Source organism: Felis catus, chromosome B4 (genome assembly GCF_018350175.1).
Source record: "Felis catus isolate Fca126 chromosome B4, F.catus_Fca126_mat1.0, whole genome shotgun sequence".
NCBI lineage: Eukaryota > Metazoa > Chordata > Mammalia > Carnivora > Felidae > Felis > Felis catus.
In genome coordinates, this window is record NC_058374.1 from 34,343,190 (window position 1) to 34,366,926 (window position 23,737).

The window sequence follows — 23,737 nt, forward strand, 5'->3', positions numbered from 1 at the left end:
AAAACAATGAAGCAACAGAAAGACAAATAAAGAAACTGATCCCATTCACCAAGAAGCATAAAATCCCTAGGAATAAATCTAACCAAAGATGTAAAGGATCTGTATGCTGAAAACTATAGAAAGCTTATGAAGGTGATTGAAGAAGATATAAAGAAATGGAAAGACATTCCCTGCTCATGGATTGGAAAAATAAATATTGTCAAAATGTCAATACTACCCAAAGCTATCTACACATTCAATGCAATCCCAAACAAAATTGCACCAGCATTCTTCTCGAAACTAGAACAAGCAATCCTAAAATTCATATGGAACCACAAAAGGCCCTGAATAGCCAAAGTAATCTTGAAGAAGAAGACCAAAGCAGGAGGCATCACAATCCCAGACTTTAGCCTCTACTACAAAGCTGTAATCATCAAGACAGCATGGTATTGGCACAAAAACAGACACATAGACCAAAGGAATAGAATAGAAACCCCAGAACTAGACCCACAAACGTATGGCCAACTCATCTTTGACAAAGCAGGAAAGAACATCCAATGGAAAAAAGACAGCCTCTTTAACAAATGGTGCTGGGAGAACTGGACAGCAACATGCAGAAGGTTGAAACTAGACCACGTTCTCACACCATTCACAAAAATAAACTCAAAATGGATAAAGGACCTGAATGTGAGACAGGAAACCATCAAAACCCTAGAGGAGAAAGCAGGAAAAGACCTCTCTGACCTCAGCCGTAGCAATCTCTTACTCGACACATCCCCAAAGGCAAGGGAATTAAAAGCAAAATGAATTACTGGGACCTTATGAAGATAAAAAGCTTCTGCACAGCAAAGGAAACAACCAACAAAACTAAAAGGCAACCAACGGAATGGGAAAAGATATTTGCAAATGACATATCGGACAAAGGGCTAGTATCCAAAATCTATAAAGAGCTCACCAAACTCCACACCCGAAAAATAAATAATCCAGTGAAGAAATGGGCAGAAAACATGAATAGACACTTCTCTAAAGAAGACATCTGGATGGCCAACAGGCACATGAGAAGACGCTCAACGTTGCTCCTCATCAGGGAAATACCAATCAAAACCACACTCAGATATCACCTCACGCCAGTCAGAGTGGCCAAAATGAACAAATCAGTAGACTATAGATTATGGAGAGGATGTGGGGAAATGGGAACCCTCTTGCACTGTTGGTGGGAATCGAAATTGGTGCAGCCACTCTGGAAAGCAGTGTGGAGGTTCCTCAGAAAATTAAAAATAGACTTACCCTATGACCCAGCAATAGCACTGCTAGGAATTTACCCAACGGATACAGGAGTACTGATGCATAGGGGCACTTGTACCCCAATGTTTATAGCAGCACTCTCAACAATAGCCAAATTATGGAAAGAGCCTAAATGTCCATCAACTGATGAATGGATAAAAAAATTGTGGTTTATATACACAATGGAGTACTACATGGCATTGAGAAAGAATGAAATCTGGCCCTTTGTAGCAACATGGATGGAACTGGAGAGTGTGATGCTAAGTGAAATAAGCCATACAGAGAAAGACAGATACCATGTTTTCACTCTTATGTGGATCCTGAGAAACTTAACAGAAACCCATGGGGGAGGGGTAGGAAAAAAAATTAAAAAAGGAGGTTAGAGTGGGAGAGAGCCAAAGCATAAGAGACTGTTAAAAACTGAGAACAAACTGAGGGTTGATGGGGGGTGGGAGGGAGGGGTGGGTGGGTGATGGGTATTGAGGAGGGCACCTTTTGGGATGAGCACTGGGTGTTGTATGGAAACCAATTTGACAATAAATTTCATATATTGAAAAAAAATAAAAAAATAAAAAATAAAAATTAAAAAAAAAATGGGTGAGAAACCTGAATAGACATCTCACCAAAGAAGATACACAGATGGCAAATAAGCATATGAAGCAGTGCTCAGCATATGTTAATGAGAAATTGCAAATTAAAATAATGAGATACCTCTACATACCTATCAGAATGGCCAAAAATTTTAAATGCTAACATCAAATGCTGGTGAGAACACAGAGAACAGTAACTCTCATTCATAGCTAGTGAGAAAGCAAAATGGTACAGCCACTTTGGAAGACAGTATGGTGGTTTCTTACAAAACTAAACATACTCTTTACATAGGACTCAGCAATCACGGTGCTTGGTATTTACTCAAAGGAGTTGAAAACATATGTATACTAAAACCTGATATGTTCATAGCAGCTTTATTCGTAATTGTCAAAATTGGAAGCAAAAAGATGTCTTTCAGTAGGTAAATAGATAAATAAACTATGGTACACCCAGACAATAGAATATTCAGTGTCAAAAAGAAATGAGCTAGGGAGGATTCTAGGAATATGGAGGAGTACAAAGCACCAGGAATCTGGCTCCCCATGTAGACAATAATTTCGCTGGCAGAATCTGTCTGATATTAATATTTTTGAACTCTAGAGTTCGTTGAAGGTTTGCAACTTCTAGGGGAAGACTAGAGATAAACAATGGTTAATTTCAGTCAATTTCATCTTTGCACAGTAGCAACAACCCATCCCCCACCCCTAGCCATGTGGCCAGCAGCTTGTGCATGGTGTGTCAAAGCTGCGATGGGCGTAAAGGACTCTGTCTTCCAAATATTGAGATCTGTGATCTGATTATTGATGTTTCTGATCACAGATGTGCAAAGAGGCAGGCAGCCATGGTAATTTTATGTCTCTCCAGTGTTTCAAGCCCCTCTCTTTCAGGCTCAAATGACTTCCAAGGGGAATTTAAAGAACTAGATCCCTGATTTCCTCTCCGTTCATTTTTTGCTTTTCCCCTTTTAGGAGTCAAATGCTAAAGACTAGGACACCCCAAAACAATGGTATAAACAGAGAAAATTAAAAAGTGACCATAAACACAAAGGGAAAGGTGCAAAAATACCAAAGACAATTAAGTTTATACTTACTCTGATCCTTGGCACAGAGATAACTACCATAATAAAAAAACCAAAAGCAATAAACAAAAATAATAATAAATAAAAATAACAAATAAAATAATAATAATAAACAGAAAATCCTGGAGAAGAATCTGATTTCCAGAGTTACCGCATTATTAAATTCAAGTGCCAGCGTTCAACAAGGCATACACAAGGCATACAAAGAAATAGGAAGTATGGCCCAATCATTGAAAAACCAAAAAGATCTCAAGTCAACAACCTAACTTATAATTTAAGGAAACAAAAGAACAAACTAACCAACAGCTAACAGAAAAAAGTGAAATAACAAACATTAGAGCAGAGATAAAGTAAATAGAGAATAATAATGGAGAAAATCAATGAAACTAAAAGTTGGTTTTTTTAAAAGATTAACAAAATTGACAAGTCTTTAATTGGCTAAATGGACTAAGAGAAAAGGGCCTCAAATTACTAAAATCAAACATTAAAGTAGAATTTAATATCAATTCTACAAAAACTTTTAAAGTATTTTAAGAGATCACTATGAACAAAAAATTGAATAACCTAGATGAAATGGACAAATTCTGAGAAAAACAAACCTACCAAAACTAAATCATGACAATATAGAAAATCTGAATATGCCCATAATGAGTTAGATTGAATCAGTAATCTTAACATCTGGACAAAGAAAAATCATAGTGCTTATGGCTTCAGTAATTAATTCTACCAAACATTTAAAAGGATCTAATACCAATCTTTCTCAAACATTTCCTAAAAACTGAATTTGAGAAAACACTTCTCAACTCGTTTTAGAAGACCAGCATAACCCTGATACTAACACCAGACAAAGTCACTACAAGAAAAGACAGAGACCAAAATCCCTTATTAATATTTATGCAAAAATCACCAACAAAATATTAGGAAACAATTCAGCAGCATATTGAAAAAACTATACATCATTACCAAATGAAATTTATTCCTAGAATGCAAGAATGGGTCAACATATGAAAATCAATCAATGTAATATGCCACATCGACAAATCCAAAAACATGTGATCATCTGAATTGAGGCAGAATAAGTATTTCACAAAATTCAACATCCTTTCGTGATAAAAATAAATATGAATAGAAGAAAATATAACATATAAAAGCCACATATGACAAACCCTCAGCAAACACCACTCAATTGTGAAAGACAGAAAATTTTTCCTCTAAGATCAGGAACAAGGCAAGGATGCCCACATTAACCACTTCTCTTCAACACATCACTGAAAGTTCTGACCAGAGCAATTAAGAACAAGAAACAATGCTACGGTAAATCAAGGATTTAGGTGATAATGATGTATCAATGCAGATTCATCTATTTTAATGAATCTACCATTCCGGTGCAGAAGATTGATAATGGAGGAAAATGGGTGTGCAGTGGCAGGGAATCTATGGGAAATATCTGGACTTTCTGCTCAATTTTTCTGTGAAGCTAAAGCTGTTCTAAAAAAAAAAACCAATCTACTAAAAAAAATGAACAGAAATTCAGAATCTGTGGGATACCATCAACTACACCAATATACATATAATGTAAGTCCCAGAAGGAGCAGCAAGAGACAAAGGCCAGAAGGAATATTTAAAGAAATAATGACCCCAAACCTTATAAACATGAAAAATCAGTTCTGGAGGCTGTGGAGTCAAAGTTCAAGATATCAGCAGATTCTAGGCCACTTTCTTGGGTATCTTCACATGGTGTAAGAATCAAAGGAGATTTTTCAGGCCACTTTCATAAGGACATTAATTCCATTAATGAGAGCTCTGCTTTCATGAACTAATCACCTCCGAAAGGCCCCTTCTCCTAATACTATCACTCTGGGGGTTGCATTTCAAAATATGGATTTTGATGGGACACAAACATACACAACAGGTCCTCAATAAGATCACACCTTCCTTCTCATCAGAAAATATGAGAACAGAAGATGGTGGGATAACATATTCAAAATGCTGGGTAGAAAAGCTGTCAACTAAAAGTTCTATATCCAGCAAAACTTCTCTTCAAAAATGAAGCAGAAATTTAGACACTGAAATAAACAAAAACTGAGACCATTCATCACTAAAGACTTGTCCTACAAGAAATACTAAAGGAAGTCCTCCTAGATAAAATGAAACTGTACAGTAACAACATGGTAACACAAATCCAAATGAGGAAATAAGAAGCACCAGGATTCAGGAGGGAGTTAAGATTGTGGAGGAGTGGGAGACCCTAGGCTTGTCTCATTCCTTGAACACAGCTAGATAAATATCAAATCATTTTGAACACCCAAGAAGTTGATCTGAGAACTGAGAGAACAAACTAGACTTAGAAGGTAGGAGCTGTGGAGAGTTGATTTAGTGGGGAGAAGAGCTGTGGGTGTTGTGATGGTAAGGGAGCCCTGATCATGGAGAAAGGAAAAGAGAGAGAGAGAGAGAGAGAGAGAAAGCAAGCAAGCGAGCATGCAGGGAATTGCACAAGAAAAAACTCTTCCCCAAAAATATTGACAGAGAAGAGGAGAGAGACTGAATACCACAAGTTTTTATAAACAATGGAGCACAGGGTCTGAAGTTTCAGAGTCACACATGCTGGGCTTAATAGTGTTCTGGTGGGGGGGGGAGGACAGAGACCTAGGAGTAGGCAGCATAGGCTGAAGATCCCCTGCTTGGAACGCATTTGGGAGAGGGGACACAGCTTCTCCAGGAGCAAGAGACATAGTGGGTGATACTGAGCTGCCCCATTTACTAACATAAGAAAAGGAACACGGGCCGAGGACAGCAAGCCTTGGTGCTGGCTTTCTGCTGTGCTTTACCACCAATTCTGAATTGCTGCACAGTCATGAAACTGATTTCTGGGGCAAGCTGGCACCAGGCCATAGTGCAGGAAGACACGACCTTAGAGGATCAGCACATGTCCATGCCACTCAGATCTCTAAAATGTGGAGTTTGGTGCACCTGGGGTAAAACACACAAGTGCTATGCCACCTGGAAAGCAGACAGCTCAGACACAGGCAGGGAGAAAGCAGGGATCTTGTGGAAGAAGGGGACACATGACAGGTGGTTGTTCGCTCTTCTTTGAGGGTTTCCTGAAGAATGGCAGGCGTGAGCTCCCCGCTCTGGGGATGAAGGAATGGAGTGACACCATTTGCACCCTGCCATAAGCACTGACAGACTTCAGTGAGCAAAAGAGCACCACCAAGTGGAGGCCAGAGCCACTTATACCAAGCCCCACCACCCTGCACCCTGCAGGTGCATCTCCACTAGGGCAAGTCCACCTGAGAATCACCACAGCAGACCCCACCCCCAGAATACCAGCACAAACTCCTCACCTGCACCAAGTGTACTGATTATAGAGTGTTGCAAAGCTATAGCTCTAGGGGAAATACGATCTAGCTTCCTTTGGTTTTCTTCCCCTGCTTGGGATACAGAGAAAGCAATTTTTATTTATTTATTATTAAAAAAATTTAATGTTTATTTCTTTTTGAGAGATAGACAGAATAGAAGCAGGGGAGGGACAGAGAGAGAGGGAGACATAGAATCTGAAGCAGGCTCCAGGCTCTGAGCTGTTAGCACAGAACCTGGTGCAGGGCTTGAACTCACAAACCACAAGACCATGACCTGATTTGAAGTCATATGCTTAATTGACTGAGCTACCCAGGTACCCCAAAGAAAGCAATTTTTTATTTTTTTTCATTTTTATTTTTATGTTTTTTTTTTTTTTGAATCTAGCTTCTTCTAACAAGCAGACCTAAACACATCTAGGATCTAGCTTCCTTTTTTTCTTGACCTTAAAAAGACAGTATGAAAAGACACAGGGATTTACCCCAGAAAAAGAACAAGAGGTCACAGCGAGGGATTTAATCAAAAGATATATAGATAGATAGATAGATAGATAGATAATATGCCTGTACTAGAATTTAAAACAATTATAAGGATACTAGATGGGCTTGATAAAAACATAGAAAACAGTAGAGAATCCCTTACTGTTGACATAAAAGAACTAAACTCTAGGCCAAATTAAAAATGCTATAACCAAAATGCAAATCCAAATGGATTCCATGACAATGAGGATAGATGAAGCAGAAGAACAAATCAGTGATAGAGAAGATAAAATTATGGTAAATAATGAAGCTGAAAAAAGGGAAAGAAAGGTATTGGATCACAAGTGTAGACTTAGGGAACTCAGAAACTCCTTAAAGCATAATTATATTCCTATCATAGGAGTCCCAAAAGATGAAGAGAGAGAAAAAAGGGCAGAAGGTTTATTCGAACAAATTATAGCTGAAAACTTCCTAACCTGGGAAAGAAAACAGACATTGAAATCCAAGAAGCACAGAGAACTCCCATTAAATTCAACAAAAGCCAGCCATGATCAAGACATATACTCAAATTCACAAAACACACAGACAAGGAAAGAATCCTGAAAGCAGCAAGGGAAAAACGTTCTTAACCTATAAGGGAAGACAAATCAGATTCATAGCAGATCTGTCCATAGAAACCTGGCAGGCCAGAAGAGAGTGAATGGCATGATACATTCAATATGCTGAATGGGGAAAATATGCAGCTAAGAATATTTTATCCAACAAGGCTGTTACTCAGAATAGAAGGAGAGGTAAAGTGTTTCCCAGATAAAACTAAGTGAGCTTGTGACCACTAAACCAGCCCTTCAAGAAATATTAAAGGGGACTCTTTGAATGGGGGGGGGGGAAGGACCAAAAGCAACAAAGACTAGAAAGGAACAGAGGACAACCAGAAACATCAACCTTACAGATAACACAAAAGCACTAAATTCATATCTATCAATAATCACTCTGAATGTAAATGGACTAAATACTCCACTAAAAAGACACAGTGTATCAGAATGGATAAAAAAAAACCCAAGACCACATATGCTCCCTACATGAGACTCATTTTATTTTTTTTTAATGTTTTATTTATTTTTGAGACAGGGAGAGACAGAGCATGAACAGGGGAGGGTCAGAGAGAGGGAGACACAGAATCTGAAACAGGCTCCAGGCTCTGAGCTGTCAGCACAGAGCCCGATGCGGGGCTCGAACTCACAGACTGCGAGATCATGACCTGATCCGAAGTCGGCCGCTTAACCGACTGAGCCACCCAGGCACCCCTAAGAGACTCATTTTAGACCTAAAGACACCTGCAGATTGAAAGTGAGGGGATGGAGAACCATCTATCATGCTAATGGATGCCAAAACAAAGCTGGAGTAGCCATTCTTATATCAGACAAACTAGATTTTAAACCAAAGACTGTAACAAGAAATGAATAAAGGCATTACATCATAATTAAGGAGTCCATCCGTCAAAAAGATCCAACAATTATAAATATTTATGCCCCCAAATTGAAGCACCCAAATATTTAAAACAATAACAAATATAAAGAAACTCACTGATAGTAATACAATAACAGTAAGGGACTTTAACACTACACTTACAACAATGGACAGATCATAAAAGCATAAAATCAACAAGGAAACAATGGATTTGAATGACACACTGGATGGACTTAATAGATACATTCAGAACATTTCATCCTAAAGCAGCAGAATACACATTCTTCTCATGGAACATTTTCTAGTACAGATTACATCCTGGGTTACAAATCAGCCCTCAACAGGTACAAAAAAACTGAGATCGTACCATGCATATTATCAAACCACAATGCTATGAAACTTGAGGCCAAACACAAGAAAAAGATCTGGAAAGACCACAAATAGATGGAGGTTAAAGAACATCCTACTAAATAATGAATGAGTCAACCACAAAATTAAAGAAGAAATTAAAAAGTGCGTGGAAGCAAATGAAAAAGAAAAAATGGAGGCATCACAATTCCAGACTTCAAACTACAAAGCTGTAGTCATCAAGACAGTATGGTACTGGCACAAAAACAGATACATAGATCAATGGACAGAATAGAAAACCCAAAAATGGACCCACAACTATATGGTTAACTAATCTTCAACAAAGTAGGAAAGAATATCCAATGGAAAAAAGATAGTCTCTTCAGCAAATGGTGTTGGGAAAACTGGATGGCAACATGCAAAAGAATGAAATTAGAACACTTTCTTACACCACTGTGGGGGATAAACTTAGGAATCCCCCAGGCTTACACCAATGGGTTAACAAGGCATAAAGAAATACAAAGTCATAAAATTCTCACACCCCAGTTTGGGTAACCAGATTGGCACGCCAAGAATAGGGAAGCACAAAGGTGCCAAGAATAGGGAGGTGCAAATGCACCCCAAAATAGGGAGGGGGTGCTGAGCCCCCAAAAATAGAGAGGGAGAGGCAAAGGCCTGAAATAGAAACAGTGCAAAGGTGCCCAATACATAGGAATAACAAGATTAGATATTCAGGGTGAAAGCACCCCAAATTTAGTACTACAGCATACAGCTGCTTTCATAGGAGAATAGGGCCAGGTTAGGCAAACTGGTGAACTGGACTTTGGACCACTGCACTGCAGGCACAGTAGCCCAGAGCAGAGATGGTTAACAAAAGAAAAGGTGCCTTATTAACCCTGAGGTTATTCCCCCTATCTGTCTCATCCCCTAGGCTGATAAAGATAAACAGGGATGGCGCCTCCTGTCTGCTGTTGACAACCATCTACCCATCTGCCCAGCGCCTGAATTTTGTTTTATATTGACCAAAACCCCAAACACTGTATATCTTCAAAATCCCCCTTTCCACCTCACATCCACAAATTAATGTTCCCAGTTTCTTTGTCTCTTTGTACATACCCATCACGTTTGCAAGCCTTCTAATCTGAATAAATACAGGGCAAGGACCCTCATTTGGGGATCTTGTCTTTTTCCTGGACATTAGCCATCTCTCATTTTAATCCTGCATCCGCTCATTTGCTAGACAAAAGAGAACTTTAGACTTAGAGTCTATGACACACCATACACAAAAATAAATTTAAAATGAATGAAAAACCTAATTGTGAGACAGGAAACCATCAGAATACTAGAGGAGAACACAGTCAGAAACCCATTTGGCCTTGTCATAACTTCTTACTAGCAAAATTAACTATTAGGACTTCATCAAGATAAAAAGTTTCTGCACAGTGAAGGAAACAATCAATGAAACTAAAATGCAGCCTATGGAACAGAAGATATTTGTAAATGACATATCTGATAAAGGGTTAGTATCCAATTTATCAAACTCAACACCCCAAAAATAAATAATCCAGTGAAGAAAGGAGCAGAAGATATGAATAGACACTTTCCCAAAGAAGACATCCAGATGGCTAACAGACACATGAAAAGATATTCAGCATCACTCATCATCAGGGAAATACAAATCAAAACCATGATGAGGGGAACCTGGATGGCGCAGTCACTTGAGCATCCAACTCTTGATTTCAATTCAGGTCATTTTCCCAGGGTTATGGGATCAAGCCCTGGGTTGGGCTCTGCATTGAGCGTGGAGTCTGCTTACGATTCTCTCCCTCTGCCCCTCTCCCCAGCTTGCTCACTCTCTCCCTCTCTCAAAAGAAAAAAAAAAAACATGATGAGATACCACATCACACCTGTCAGAATGGCTAAAATTAACAACCCAGGAAACAACAGGGGTTGGTGAGGATGCAGAAAAAGGGGAACCCTTCTGCCTTGTTGGTGGAAATGCAAACTGGTGCAGCCACTCTGGAAAACAGTATGGAGGTCCCTCAAAAAATTTAAAATAGGGGCATGTGGGTGGCTCAGTCAGCTGATCATCCAACTTCAGCTCAGGTCATGATCTCATGGTTCGTGAGTTCTAGCCCTGCATTGGACTTGCTCCTGTCAGCACAGAGCCCGCTTTGGATCCTCTCTGTGCCCCCCTCTCTCTGCCCTTCCGCACACATGCTTTTTCTATCAAAATAAATAAATATTTTAAAAAATTAAAAATAGAACTACCCTATGATCCAGCAATGGCACTACTAGGTTATTCACCCAAAGGATACAAAAAATACAGATTCAAAGGGGTACATGCACCCTGATGTTTATAACAGTCTTATCAACAATGGCCAAACCATGGAAAGAACCCAAGTGGCCATTGACTAATGAATGGATAAAGAAGATGTGGTATATACATACAATGGAATATTACTCAGCCATCAAAAAGAATGAAATCTTGCTATTTGCAATGAGGTGGATGGAGCCAGAGAGTATTATGCTAAGTGAAATAAGTCAGTCAGAGAAAAAGCAAATACCATATGATTTCACTCATATGTGGAATTTAAGAAACAGAACAGATGAATATATGGGAGTATGGGGAAAGACAGAGGAAAACAAACCATAAGAGACTCAAAGACAGAGAACAAACTGAGGGCTGATGGAGATAGGTGTGTGGGGGATGCGCTGGATGGGTTATGGGCATTAAGGAGGGCACTTGTTATGATGAGCGCTGGGTGTTGTATGTAAGTGATGAATCACTAATTATACTCTTGAAAACATTACACTATATGTTAACTAACTGAAATTTAAATAAAAATTTTAAAAAAGCATTGGGATTCAGAGTGACATCACCAAGACGGCAAAGTAGAAGACCCCAGTCTCCAAGCCCCCACAAAAGATCAATGATTACATAGCTATCCATAAATAAAAACAGGAGAATCCACTTAAAAAACTTCAGCAACAGGGGTTCCTGGGTGGCTTAGGTGGTTGAGTGTCCAACTCTTGATTACAGCTCAGGTCATGACCAGAGGGTTGTGGGATCGAGCTCCACATCAGGCTCTGTATTGAGCATAGGGCCTGCTTAAAAGTCTCTCTCTCTCCCTCTGACCCTCTCCCTATCTCATGCATACCTTTTCTCACTCTTTCTCTCTCTAAAATAAAATTTAAAAAAAGAGACTTCAGCAACAGGAAGAAAAAAAAACGAGCAACACAATGGTAAAAACGTGAGGATAACCACACAAAAAGGATAGGAAAAAGAGCTTCATTTTGCCTATATCACACCACCCTCCAGGCCAGCACTTCCCAGTGCCAAGAGGGAACTCCCCAGCTCGAAAGAGCTCATTTTAGCCCTGAATGATACATTGGAACAGATGGGCTTGACAGATATATTTAGAACTCTGCATCCCAAAGCAACAGAATATACTTTCTTCTCGAGTGCACATGGAACATTCTCCAAGATAGATCATATACTGGGTCACAAAACAGCCCTTCATTAGTATACAAGAATTGAGATCATACCATGCACACTTTCAGACCACAATGCTATGAAGCTTGAAATCAACCACAGGAAAAAGTCTGGAAAACCTCCAAAAGCATGGAGGTTAAAGAACACCCTACTAAAGAATGAGTGGGTCAACCAGGCAATTAGAGAAGAAATTTAAAAAATATATGGAAACAAACGAAAATGAAAATACAACAATCCAAATGCTTTGGGATGCAGCAAAGGCAGTCCTGAGAGGAAAATACATTGCAATGCAGGCCTATCTCAAGAAACAAGAAAAATCCCAAATACAAAATCTAACAGCACACCTAAAGGAACTAGAACCAGAACAGCAAAGACACCCCAAAACCCAGCAGAAGAAAGAAATAAGAAAGATCAGAGCAGAAACAAACAAGATAGAATCTAAAAAAACTGTAGAGCAGATCAATGAAACCAAGAGTTGTTTTTTTGAAAAAACAAACAAAATTGAAAAGCCTCTAGCCAGGCTTCTCAAAAAGAAAAGGGAGAGGACCCAAATAGATGAAACCATGAATGAAAATAGAATTATTACAACCAGTCCCTCAGAAATACAAGCAATTATCAGGGAATACTATGAAAAATTATATGCCAACAAACTGGACAACCTGGAAGAAATGGACAAATTCCTAAACACCCACACACCTCCAAAACTCAAACGGGAAGAAATACAAAATTTGAACAGACCTATAACCAGCGAAGAAATTCAATCAGTTATCAAAAATCTCCCAACAAATAAGAGTCCAGGACCAGATGGCTTCCCTGGGGAATTCTACCAGACATTTAAAGCAGAGATAATACCTATCCTTCTCAAGCTGTTCCAAAAAATAGAAAGGGAAGGAAAACTTCCAGACTTATTCTATGAAGCCAGCATTACTTTGATTCCCAAACCAGACAGAGACCCAGTAAAAAAAGAGAACTACAGGCCAATATCCCTGACAAATATGGATGCAAAAATTCCCAATGAGACACTAGCAAATCGAATTCAACAGCATATAAAAAGAATTATTCATCATGATCAAGTGGGATTCATTCCTGAGATGCAGGTCTGGTTCAACATTCGCAAATCAATCAATGTGACACATCACATTAATAAAAGAGAAGAAAAGACCCATATGATCCTGTCAATTTTTTTTAATTTTTTTTAACGTTTATTTATTTTTGAGACAGAGAGAGACACAGCATGAACGGGGGAGGGGCAGAGAGAGAGGGAGACACAGAATCGGAAGTAGGTTCCAGGCTCTGAGCCATCAGCCCAGAGCCCGACGCGGGGCTCGAACTCGCGGACCGCGAGATCATGACCTGAGCTGAAGTCGGACGCTTAACCGACTGAGCCACCCAGGCGCCCCTGATCCTGTCAATTGATGCAGAAAAAGCATTTGACAAAATTCAGCATCCTTTCTTAATAAAAACCCTTGAGAAAGGCGGGATAGAAGGAGCATACTTAAACATCATAAAAGCCATTTATGAAAAGCCCACAGCTAACATCATCCTCAATGGGGAAAAACTGACAGCTTTCCCCCTGAGATCAGGAACATGACGGGGATGTCCACTCTCACCGCTGTTGTTTAACATAGTGTTGGAAGATCTAGCATCAGCAATCAGACAACAAAAGGAAATCAAAGGCATCAAAATTGGCAAAGATGAAGTCAAGCTTTCACTTTTTGCAGATGACATGATATTATACATGGAAAACCCGGTAGACTCCACCAAAAGTCTGCTAGAACTGATACATGAATTCAGCAAAGTTGCAGGATACAAAATCAATGTACAGAAATCAGTTGCATTCTTATACACTAATAATGAAGCAACAGAAAGACAAGTAAAGAAACGATCCCATTCACAATTGCACCAAGAAACATAAAATACCTAGGAATCAAACTAACCAAAGATGTAAAAGATCTGTATGCTGAAAACTACAGAAAGCTTATGAAGGTAATTGAAGAAGATACAAAGAAATGGAAAAGCATTCCACACTCATGGATTGGAAGAATAAATATTGTTAAAATGTCAATACTACCCAAAGCAATCTACACATTCAATACAATCCCAATCAAAATTGCACCAGCATTCTTCTCGAAACTAGAATAAGCAATCCTAAAATTTGTATGGAACCACAAAAGGTCCCGAATAGCCAAAGTAATTTTGAAGAAGACCAAAGCAGGAGGCATCACAATCCCAGACTTTAGCCTCTACTACAAAGCTCTAATCATCAAGACAGCATGGTATTGGCACAAAAACAGACACATAGACCAATGGAATAGAATAGAAACCCCAGAACTAGACCCACAAAAGTATGGCCAACTAATCTTTGACAAAGCAGGGAAGAATATCCAATGGAAAAAAGACAGTCTCTTTAACAAATGGTGCTGGGAGAACTGTACAGCAACATGCAGAAGGATAAAACTAGACCACTTTCTTACAGTATTCACAAAAATAAACTCAAAATGGATAAAGGACCTGAATGTGAGACAGGAAACCATCAAAACCCTAGAGGAGAAAGCAGGAAAAAACTTCTGACCTCTGCTGCAGCAATCTTACTTGACACATCCCCAAAAGCAAGGGAATTAAAAGCAAAAATGAACTATTGGCACCTCATGAAGATAAAAAGCTCCTGCACAGCAAAGGAAACAACCAACAAAACTAAAAGGCAACCAACAGAATGGGAAAAGATATTTGCAAATAACATATGGGACAAAGGGCTAGTATCCAAAATCTATAAAGAACTCGCCAAACTCCACACCCGAAAAACAAATAATCCGGTGAAGAAATGGCCAGAAGACATGAATAGACACTTCTCTAAAGAAGACATCTGTGGCTCAAAAACAGACACATAGACCAAAGGAATAGAATAGAAACCCCAGAACTAGACCCACAAACGTATGGCCAACTCATCTTTGACAAAGCAGGAAAGAACATCCAATGGAAAAAAGACAGCCTCTTTAACAAATGGTGCTGGGAGAACTGGACAGCAACATGCAGAAGGTTGAAACTAGACCACTTTCTCACACCATTCACAAAAATAAACTCAAAATGGATAAAGGACCTAAATGTGAGACAGGAAACCATCAAAACCTTAGAGGAGAAAGCAGGAAAAGACCTCTCTGACCTCAGCCGTAGCAATCTCTTACTCGACACATCCCCAAAGGCAAGGGAATTAAAAGCAAAATGAATTACTGGGACCTTATGAAGATAAAAAGCTTCTGCACAGCAAAGGAAACAACCAACAAAACTAAAAGGCAACCAACGGAATGGGAAAAGATATTCGCAAATGACATATCAGACAAAGGGCTAGTATCCAAAATCTATAAAGAGCTCACCAAACTCCACACCCGAAAAACAAATAACCCAGTGAAGAAATGGGCAGAAAACATGAATAGACACTTCTCTAAAGAAGACATCAGGATGGCCAACAGGCACATGAAAAGATGTTCAGCGTCGTTCCTTATCAGGGAAATACAAATCAAAACCACACTCAGGTATCACCTCACGCCAGTCAGAGTGGCCAAAATGAACAAATCAGGAGACTATAGATTATGGAGAGGATGTGGAGAAACGGGAACCCTCTTGCACTGTTGGTGGGAATGCAAATTGGTGCAGCCACTCTGGAAAGCAGTGTGGAGGTTCCTCAGAAAATTAAAAATAGACCTACCCTATGACCCAGCAATAGCACTGCTAGGAATTTACCCAAGGGATACAGGGGTACTGATGCATAGGGCCACTTGTATCCCAATGTTCATAGCAGCACTCTCAACAATAGCCAAATTATGGAAAGAGCCTAAATGTCCATCAACTGATGAATGGATAAAGAAATTGTGGTTTATATACACAATGGAATATTACGTGGCAATGAGAAAAAATGAAATATGGCCTTTTGTAGCAACGTGGATGGAACTGGAGAGTGTGATGCTAAGTGAAATAAGCCATACAGAGAAAGACAGATACCATATGGTTTCACTCTTATGTGGATCCTGAGAAACTTAACAGGAACCCATGGGGGAAGGGAAGGAACAAAAAAAAAAGAGGTTAGAGTGGGAGAGAGCCAAAGCATCAGAGACTGTTAAAAACTGAGAACAAACTGAGGGTTGGTGGGGGGTAGGAGGGAGGAGAGGGTGGGTGATGGGTATTGAGGAGGGCACCTTTTGGGATGAGCACTGGGTGTTGTATGGAAACCAATTTGTCAATAAATTTCATATATAAAAAAAATAAATAAAATCTTAAAAAAAAAAAAAAAGAAGACATCTGGATGGCCAACAGGCACATGAAAAGATGCTCAATATCGCTCCTCATCAGGGAAATACAAATCAAAACCACAATGAGACACCAGCTCATGCCAGTCAGAGTGGCTAAAATGAACAGATCAGGAGACTATAGATGCTGGAGAGGATGTGGAGAAATGGGAACCCTCTTGCACTGTTGGTGGGAATGCAAATTGGTGCAGCCACTCTGGAAAACAATGTGGAGGTTCCTCAAAAAATTAAAAATAGACCTACCCTATGACCCAGCAATAACACTGCTAGCAATTTACCCAAGGGATACAGGAGTGCTGATGCATAGGGGCACTTGTACCCCAGTGTTTATAGCAGCACTTTCAACAATAGCCAAATTATGGAAAGAGCCTAAATATCCATCAACTAATGAATGGATAAAGAAATTGTGGTTTATATACACAATGGAATACTACGTGGCAATGAGAGAGAATGAAATCTGGCCCTTTGTAGCAACAGGGATGGAACTGAAAAGTGTGATGCTAAGTGAAATAAGTCATAGAGAGAAAGACAGATACGATATGTTTTCACTCTTATGTGGATCCTAAGAAACTTAACAGAAGACCATAGGGGAGGGGAAGAAAAAAAAAAAGGTTAGAGAGGGAGGGAGCCAAGACATAAGAGACTCTTAAAAACTGAGAACAAACTGAGGGTTGATGGGGGGTGGGAGGGAGGGGTAGGTGGGTGATGGGTATTGAGGAGGGTACCTGTTGGGATGAGCACTGGGTGTTGTATGGAAACCAATTTGACGATAAATTTCATATTTAAAAAAAAAAAAGCTCCTTTCACCAGGAAAAGGAGAACAGGATGAATGACCAACTTCCCCACCCTTTCAGGGCACTGGATGAAAGGACCTAGTTTCGTTTCACCCCACCTGGAAATCAGTAAAGCTGAGATGTCTGTAAATGTCTAGGAACAAGGAATAAGGGAAGCAACTGCTAGTATTATCCATGTAACAGAAGCCACCACAGTTCCCCGTGACCCACCCCACTAAGGACCCCATTAGCTTCTACCACTGAAAAAAAACTAATGGACAGTACAACTACCATAGATACCCTGCAGATTTCACCACTGAGATGGTCACCTCACAGATTTTTGTTTACAGGCACCATTACCAGAGTCCCTCCCCACTACATTCCCCTCCACCCACCAGTGCTCAGAAAATCACAACAGCAGACATTCCTGGCCTCTGTGGCTGCACACATACAAAGTGTCAGCCTACATCCTCACAGCTGACCCCCACCCCCATTTACACACTTGTAGCTAAACCCTGTGGCTGTGCACCTACACCTGCCAGCCTGAATCCTGTCGCCATTCTCTACTGCCTTAGGTACATCCAGAGTGAGCCCCTATAGCCACATAACTGCTTCTCAACAGCGAAGACCCCCCCCCCCCAAGCTGCCTATGAGCCTGGATCCAACCCTAACACTTGTCACTGGCCTGCGCCTCTGGGCTTGCCTACAAGTAACCTCTGCATCTGTGCAACCTATACACTGCCAGCCTGAATCCCATCACCAACCTCTGTTGCCCTACACATTCCAGGGGCAAGCTTTTTCAGCCAAAGGAGTGCACTATGCCCACACAGCTGCTTGTGGTCCCACATCTGGCCCCAACTACTGTCTCTGTCCTATGCCCTGGGCTCATCTACAGCTAGCCTCCACAGCTGTGCATGTGTATACTCCTGGCCTGACCTTTGTCACCAGCCTTCAATGTAATGTGTGCACCCATAGTGATCTCTGCAACCACAGAACTGCAAACCAATAGCAAAAGCCCCCACAGCTGCTAATGCACCTTCAGTAAGATCCAGCACCTGCTGCTGGCCACTGCCCTCACCACTATGTGTGTGTCTACAACCAGACCCTGCCACCAAACAGCCACCTGCAACCAGCCCCCACAGACAAGCATGCACACCGCCAATGGCAACCACCACTCCCTGCCCTGGTCCTAGCTGCTGCACCAAAAGGTCCACTGAGGACTCTAACAGCTCTTGTAGCTATTTCAGATACCCTACATCTCTCTCCAAGGATCACACAGTTATCTAGGTCATGGACCCCAGAAGCCTAAGCCAATAAGACATTATAACCCCTGGACCCAGAGCCACCATACACCACACCTGGTGCCCCACACCACTAGACCTAGACCACAGCACACTCTAGCTGTAGGTGAAGGTCTTTCTCTAAAAAAGTCAATGCATAAAGTCTGTAATAAGTAACTACTTCTTCAAATGTGGAGACACCTACACAAGGCTACAGGGATCACAAAGAATCAGGGAAACACGATATCACCAAAAGAACATAGTATACTTTCAAAAACTGATCCCAAAGAAATGGAGATATACAAATTGCCTAGAAAATAATTATAAATAATTGTTCTAAAGATACTCAGAGCTGTCACAGAACATAATCAGTTTCAGTAAATCAGGAAAACAATGCAAGAGAAACAGAAGTTCAACAAAGAAAGAAAACATAAAAAAGAACCAAATAGAAATTTTGGAACTAAATAACACAGTGATTCAGCTGAAGAATTCAATAGTTTCGACAGCAGACTGGATGGAGTCTCAAAAGAGAAAGGAAAGTGACAGAAAACTTATTTAAGAAACAGTAGCTGAGACTTCCCAAATCTGGGGAGATTAGACATCTAAGTTAATAAAGCTCATAGGTCCCCAAACATATTTAATTCAAACAGATATTCTCCAAAACACATCAGTGTTAAAACTTTAAAAAATCAAAGACAAAGAGAGATCTTAAAATCAATAATAGAAAGGAAGCTTATCACTTACAAGGGAACCCCCATAAGGCTATCAGAGAATTTCTCTGCACAAACCTTACATGCCAGGAGACAGTGGAATGACATATTCAAGTGATATGAAAAGAAAAAAACCCACCATCAAGAAAACTTTACTTCAGAAATGAAGGAGAGATAAAGGCTTTCCCAGACAAATGCTGAGGGAGTTCATCATAACTACACTTGCCTTACAAGAAATGCTAAAGGGAGTTCAGTTCTTCAACCTGAAAAGAAAGAACACTAACTGTAAAAAGGAAAGAGACTGAATCAGTCATTTTATTGATTTTTATTTTTATTTTAGAGAAAGCACGAGTGGGGGAGAGGGGCAGAGGAAGAGAGAGAGAGAAAAAAAATCTTAAGCAGGCTCCACACAAAGTGCAGAGCCTGACACAGGACTTGATCCCACAACCCTGGCATCATGACCTTAGCCAAATAAAGAGTTGGACACTCAACTGACTGAGCCACCCAGCCACCCTTGAATCAACCATTTTAAAGCTTCCCACAAAGAAAATCCCAGGCCCAGAGGGCTTAATTCTGCCAAACATTTAAAGAATTAACACCTATCTCTTCACAAACTCTCCAAAAACAAAGAAGAGAAGGGGACAGTTCCTGACTCATTTTTGAGGCCCTCACCCTCCCTCTACCCCCTTACCATCCCCCCTCCCTCTCTCTCTCAGAGATGAGAGGGCTGTCTTACTTGGAACATTGTACTTCTGGAGACAGTAGGCAAGTTCCAAGGGTTGCACTGCTTTATGCCGGCTGTCCTGCATCCTCTCTAGTAGCAAGAGCAACTGGAAGGGGACACTTCTCCTTTGCTCTTCTGTTCCCCTTGGTACTGTTATCCTGCCAAATAAGAACATCCATTATTATCCTGCCAAATAAGAACCTCCTTATCACCACAGTTCTCAATGCTAGATGCATACTGGAATGACTTGGGGGAACTTTCAAAAATATCCATGTCCGGGCCACTTTACAGATACCTAAATCAGAATTTCTAATAGTCGGGCCCAGTTATCAGAACTTTAAGTTTCCCAGATGACTTAAATGTACAAACGAGTTGAAAAATACCATTAGCAAATTGGCTACAGAGAGTAGCCTCTCAAGAGGGGATCAGACAACTGTTGTTTCACCCCTCTCCCAACTCTGCCCAACAGTCAAACTTAAATGAAGGGCAGATGCAGAAGGTCCTGGGTCCATAGCAAAATGGCCACACAGTAAAATGTCCAGGCTGAAGTACTCCAAAATGAAAAGGCAAATACAGATCTAGGTCCTGGGAAGAAAGGCTCATGCCAATGGAAGGGAAAAAAAAAGAAAGCACTGGGCAGAAAAGAATATATGATAGGCAGAAAGGAAGATGTAAGCAAAGTAGGAGGACCATAGGCTCACCTCATCCCAGGAACACAACTGCATAACTATCAAATTGTCCTAAATACCCCAGAAATTGACCTAAAGACTGATAAAACAAACTCCACAATGAAAGGAAGAGAAGAGGCCACATAGAAAAATATAAGAAGTATGAAGGTGAGGTTTGGGGAGAAACAGATCACAGGTGCTGTGGAGGGGAGGGAACCATGATTGTGGAGAAGCGGGAGAAAGAGAGAAACGCACAGCACAGTGCACAAGGAGAACGTTTTCCCAAAAGCCATTGGTTTGGGAAAAAAAGAGGGGCAGAATTTTATGACTTCTTGCAACCAGCAAGGCTTAAACCTTGGAGTTTTAAAGGTCAGAGGTCTTGGCAGGGATAGAGTGTAGAGGGTCCTATACTGCTCCTGGAAAGAAGGCAGGGAAACAACTGGGGGCAGATAGCATGGAAACGACCATCTAAAAAGCACCTAGGGAATCAAGATCATCCAGAGGTAGGAAGATGGCAGCGTAGGAGGACACTGGGCTCACAGCGTCCTAAATAACGCAGAAAACCACCAGAAGACTAGCAGAACAGATTCTCTGGAGCCAAATGTAGACGAGAGGCCCATGGAAGAGGGTAGGAAGGGCAGAGAGGTGGTGCGTGCTACATGGACTGGCGGGAGGGAGCCGGGGCAGAGGGGCAACCCGCTGGCAAAGCAGAGTCCCCGAGTCTGGCTTGCAAAAGCGGAGGGGCCGGACAGAGTGTGTTCGGACAGCAAGCGGGACTTAACATCTGGAAGGTTATAGGTTAACAACTCTGTTCAGAGAGCGGGAGGGCTGGAGGACAATGGGAGGGAGAGTTGTTGAGCCCTGGACAACACAGCGCAGCTTGGTGGGGAACAAAGGCACTTTCCAGTGCCATCTCCCTCGCCCAACCCCAGCCAAAATCCCAAAGGGAACCAGCTCCTGTCAGGGAACTTGCTTGCACCGCACAAACACCCAACGCTGTGCTTCTGCAGATCCATCCCTCTGGTGGCAGGTCTGACTCCTCCTGGTGCCGCAGGGCCCCTCCCAAAGCAGATCACCAAAGGAAAAGCAAGCTGAGCCTGCCCCACCCACCCCTGTGCAACTTGCTGATCCACCCCAACTAATATGCCAGATCTCCAGCACCACGAGCCTGGCAGTGTGCAAGTAGCCCAGACAGGCCACACTACCCCACAGTGAATCCCACCCCTAGGAGAGGGGAAGAGAAGGTACACACCAGTCTGACTGTGGCCCCAGCAGTGGGCTGGGGGCAGACAACAGGTCTGACTGTGGCCCCGCCCACCAACACAAGTTATTCAAGACAGCACAGGGGAAGTGCCCTGCAGTTCCACACCATTCCAGGGACTATCCAAAATGATGAAACGGAAGAATTCCCCTCAAAAAAACCTCCAGGAAATAACGACAGCTAATGAACTGATCAAAAACGATTTAAACAATATAACAGAAAGTGAATTTAGAGTATTAGTCATAAAATTAATCGCTGAGCTTGAAAACAGTATAAAGGACAGCAGAGAATCTATTGCTACAGAGATCAAGGGACTAAGGAACAGCCAGGAGGAGCTAAAATATGCTATTAATGAGCTGCAAAATAAAATGGAGACGACCACACCTCGGATTGAAGAGGTAGAGAAGAGAATAGGTGAACTACAAGATAAAATTATGGAAAAAGAAGAAGTTGAGAAAAAGAGAGATAAAAAAATCTAGGAGTATGACAGGAAAATTAGAGAACTAAGTGATGCAGTAAAGAGAAATAATCTACGCATAATTGGTATTCCAGAAGAGGAAGAGAGAGGGAAAGATGCTGAAGGTGTACTTGAAGAAATAATAGCTGAGAACTTCCCTGAACTGGGGAAGGAAAAAGGCATTGAAATCCAAGAGGCACAGAGAACTCCCTTCAGACATGACTTGAATCGATCTGCACGACATATCATAGTGAAACTGGCAAACTGCAAGGATAAAGAGAAAATTCTGAAAGATGCTAGGAATAAACGTGCTCTAACATATAAAGGGAGACTGATAAGACTAGTGATGGATCTCTCTTCTGAAACTTGGCAGGCCAGAAAGGAAAGGCAGGAAATCTTCAATGTGATGAACAGAAAAAATATGCAGTTGAGAATCCTCTACCCAGCAAATCTGTCATTTAGAATAGAAGGAGAGATAAAGGTCTTCCCAAACAAACAAAAACTGAAGGAATTCATCACCACTAAACCAGCCCTACAAGAGATCCTAAGGGGGATCCTGTGAGACAAAGTACCAGAGACATGGCTATAAGCATGAAACCTACAGACATCACAATGACTCTAAACCCATATCTTTCTATAATAACACTGAATGTAAATGGACTAAATGCACCAAACAAAAGACATAGGGTATCAGAATGGATAAAAAAACAAGACGCATCTATTTGCTGTCTACAAGAGACTCATTTTAGACCTGAGGACACTTTCAGATTGAAAGTGAGGGGATGGAGAACTATTTATCATGCTACTGAAAGTCAAAAGAAAGCTGGAGTAGCCATACTTATATCAGACAAACTAGACTTTAAATTAAAGGCTGTAACAAGAGATGAAGAAGGGCATTATATAATAATTACAGGGTCTACCCATCAAGAAGAACAATTATAAATGTCTATGCGCTGAATACTTGAGCCCCCAAATATATAAAACAATTACTCACAAACATAAGCAACCTTATTGACAAGAATGTGGTAATTGCAGGGACTTTAATACCCCACTTACAACAATGGATAGATCATCTAGAGAAATGGTCAATAAAGAAACAAGGGCCCTGAATGATACACTGGATCAGACGGACTTGACAGATATTTAGAACTCTGCATCCCAAAGCAACAGAATATACTTTCTTCACGAGTGCACATGGAACGTTCTCCAAGATAGATCACATACTGGGTCACAAAACAGCCCTTCATAAGTATACAAGAATTGAGATCATGCATACTTTCAGACCACAATGCTATGAAGCTTGAAATCAACCACAGGAAAAAGTCTGGAAAACCTCCAAAAGCATGGAGGTTAAAGAACACCCTACTAAAGAATGAGTGGGTCAACCAGGCAATTAGAGAAGAAATTTAAAAAATATATGGAAACAAACGAAAATGAAAATACAACAATCCAAATGCTTTGGGATGCAGCAAAGGCAGTCCTGA

At 40.9% G+C, this 23,737-nt stretch overlaps 1 protein-coding gene across 1 annotated transcript in view; it reads right to left on the bottom strand.

Moving 5' to 3' along the window:
* The window catches only part of USP18 (ubiquitin specific peptidase 18), a gene marked incomplete at its 5' end in the record, with an annotated part of 66,586 nt that overhangs the window by 18,090 nt on the left and 24,759 nt on the right, over positions 1-23,737 (bottom strand). The window contains one exon of the mRNA XM_011283700.4: positions 19,880-20,025. Coding sequence (XP_011282002.2) covers positions 19,880-20,025 — 146 coding nt within the window. The remainder of the gene's footprint in view (positions 1-19,879; positions 20,026-23,737) is intronic.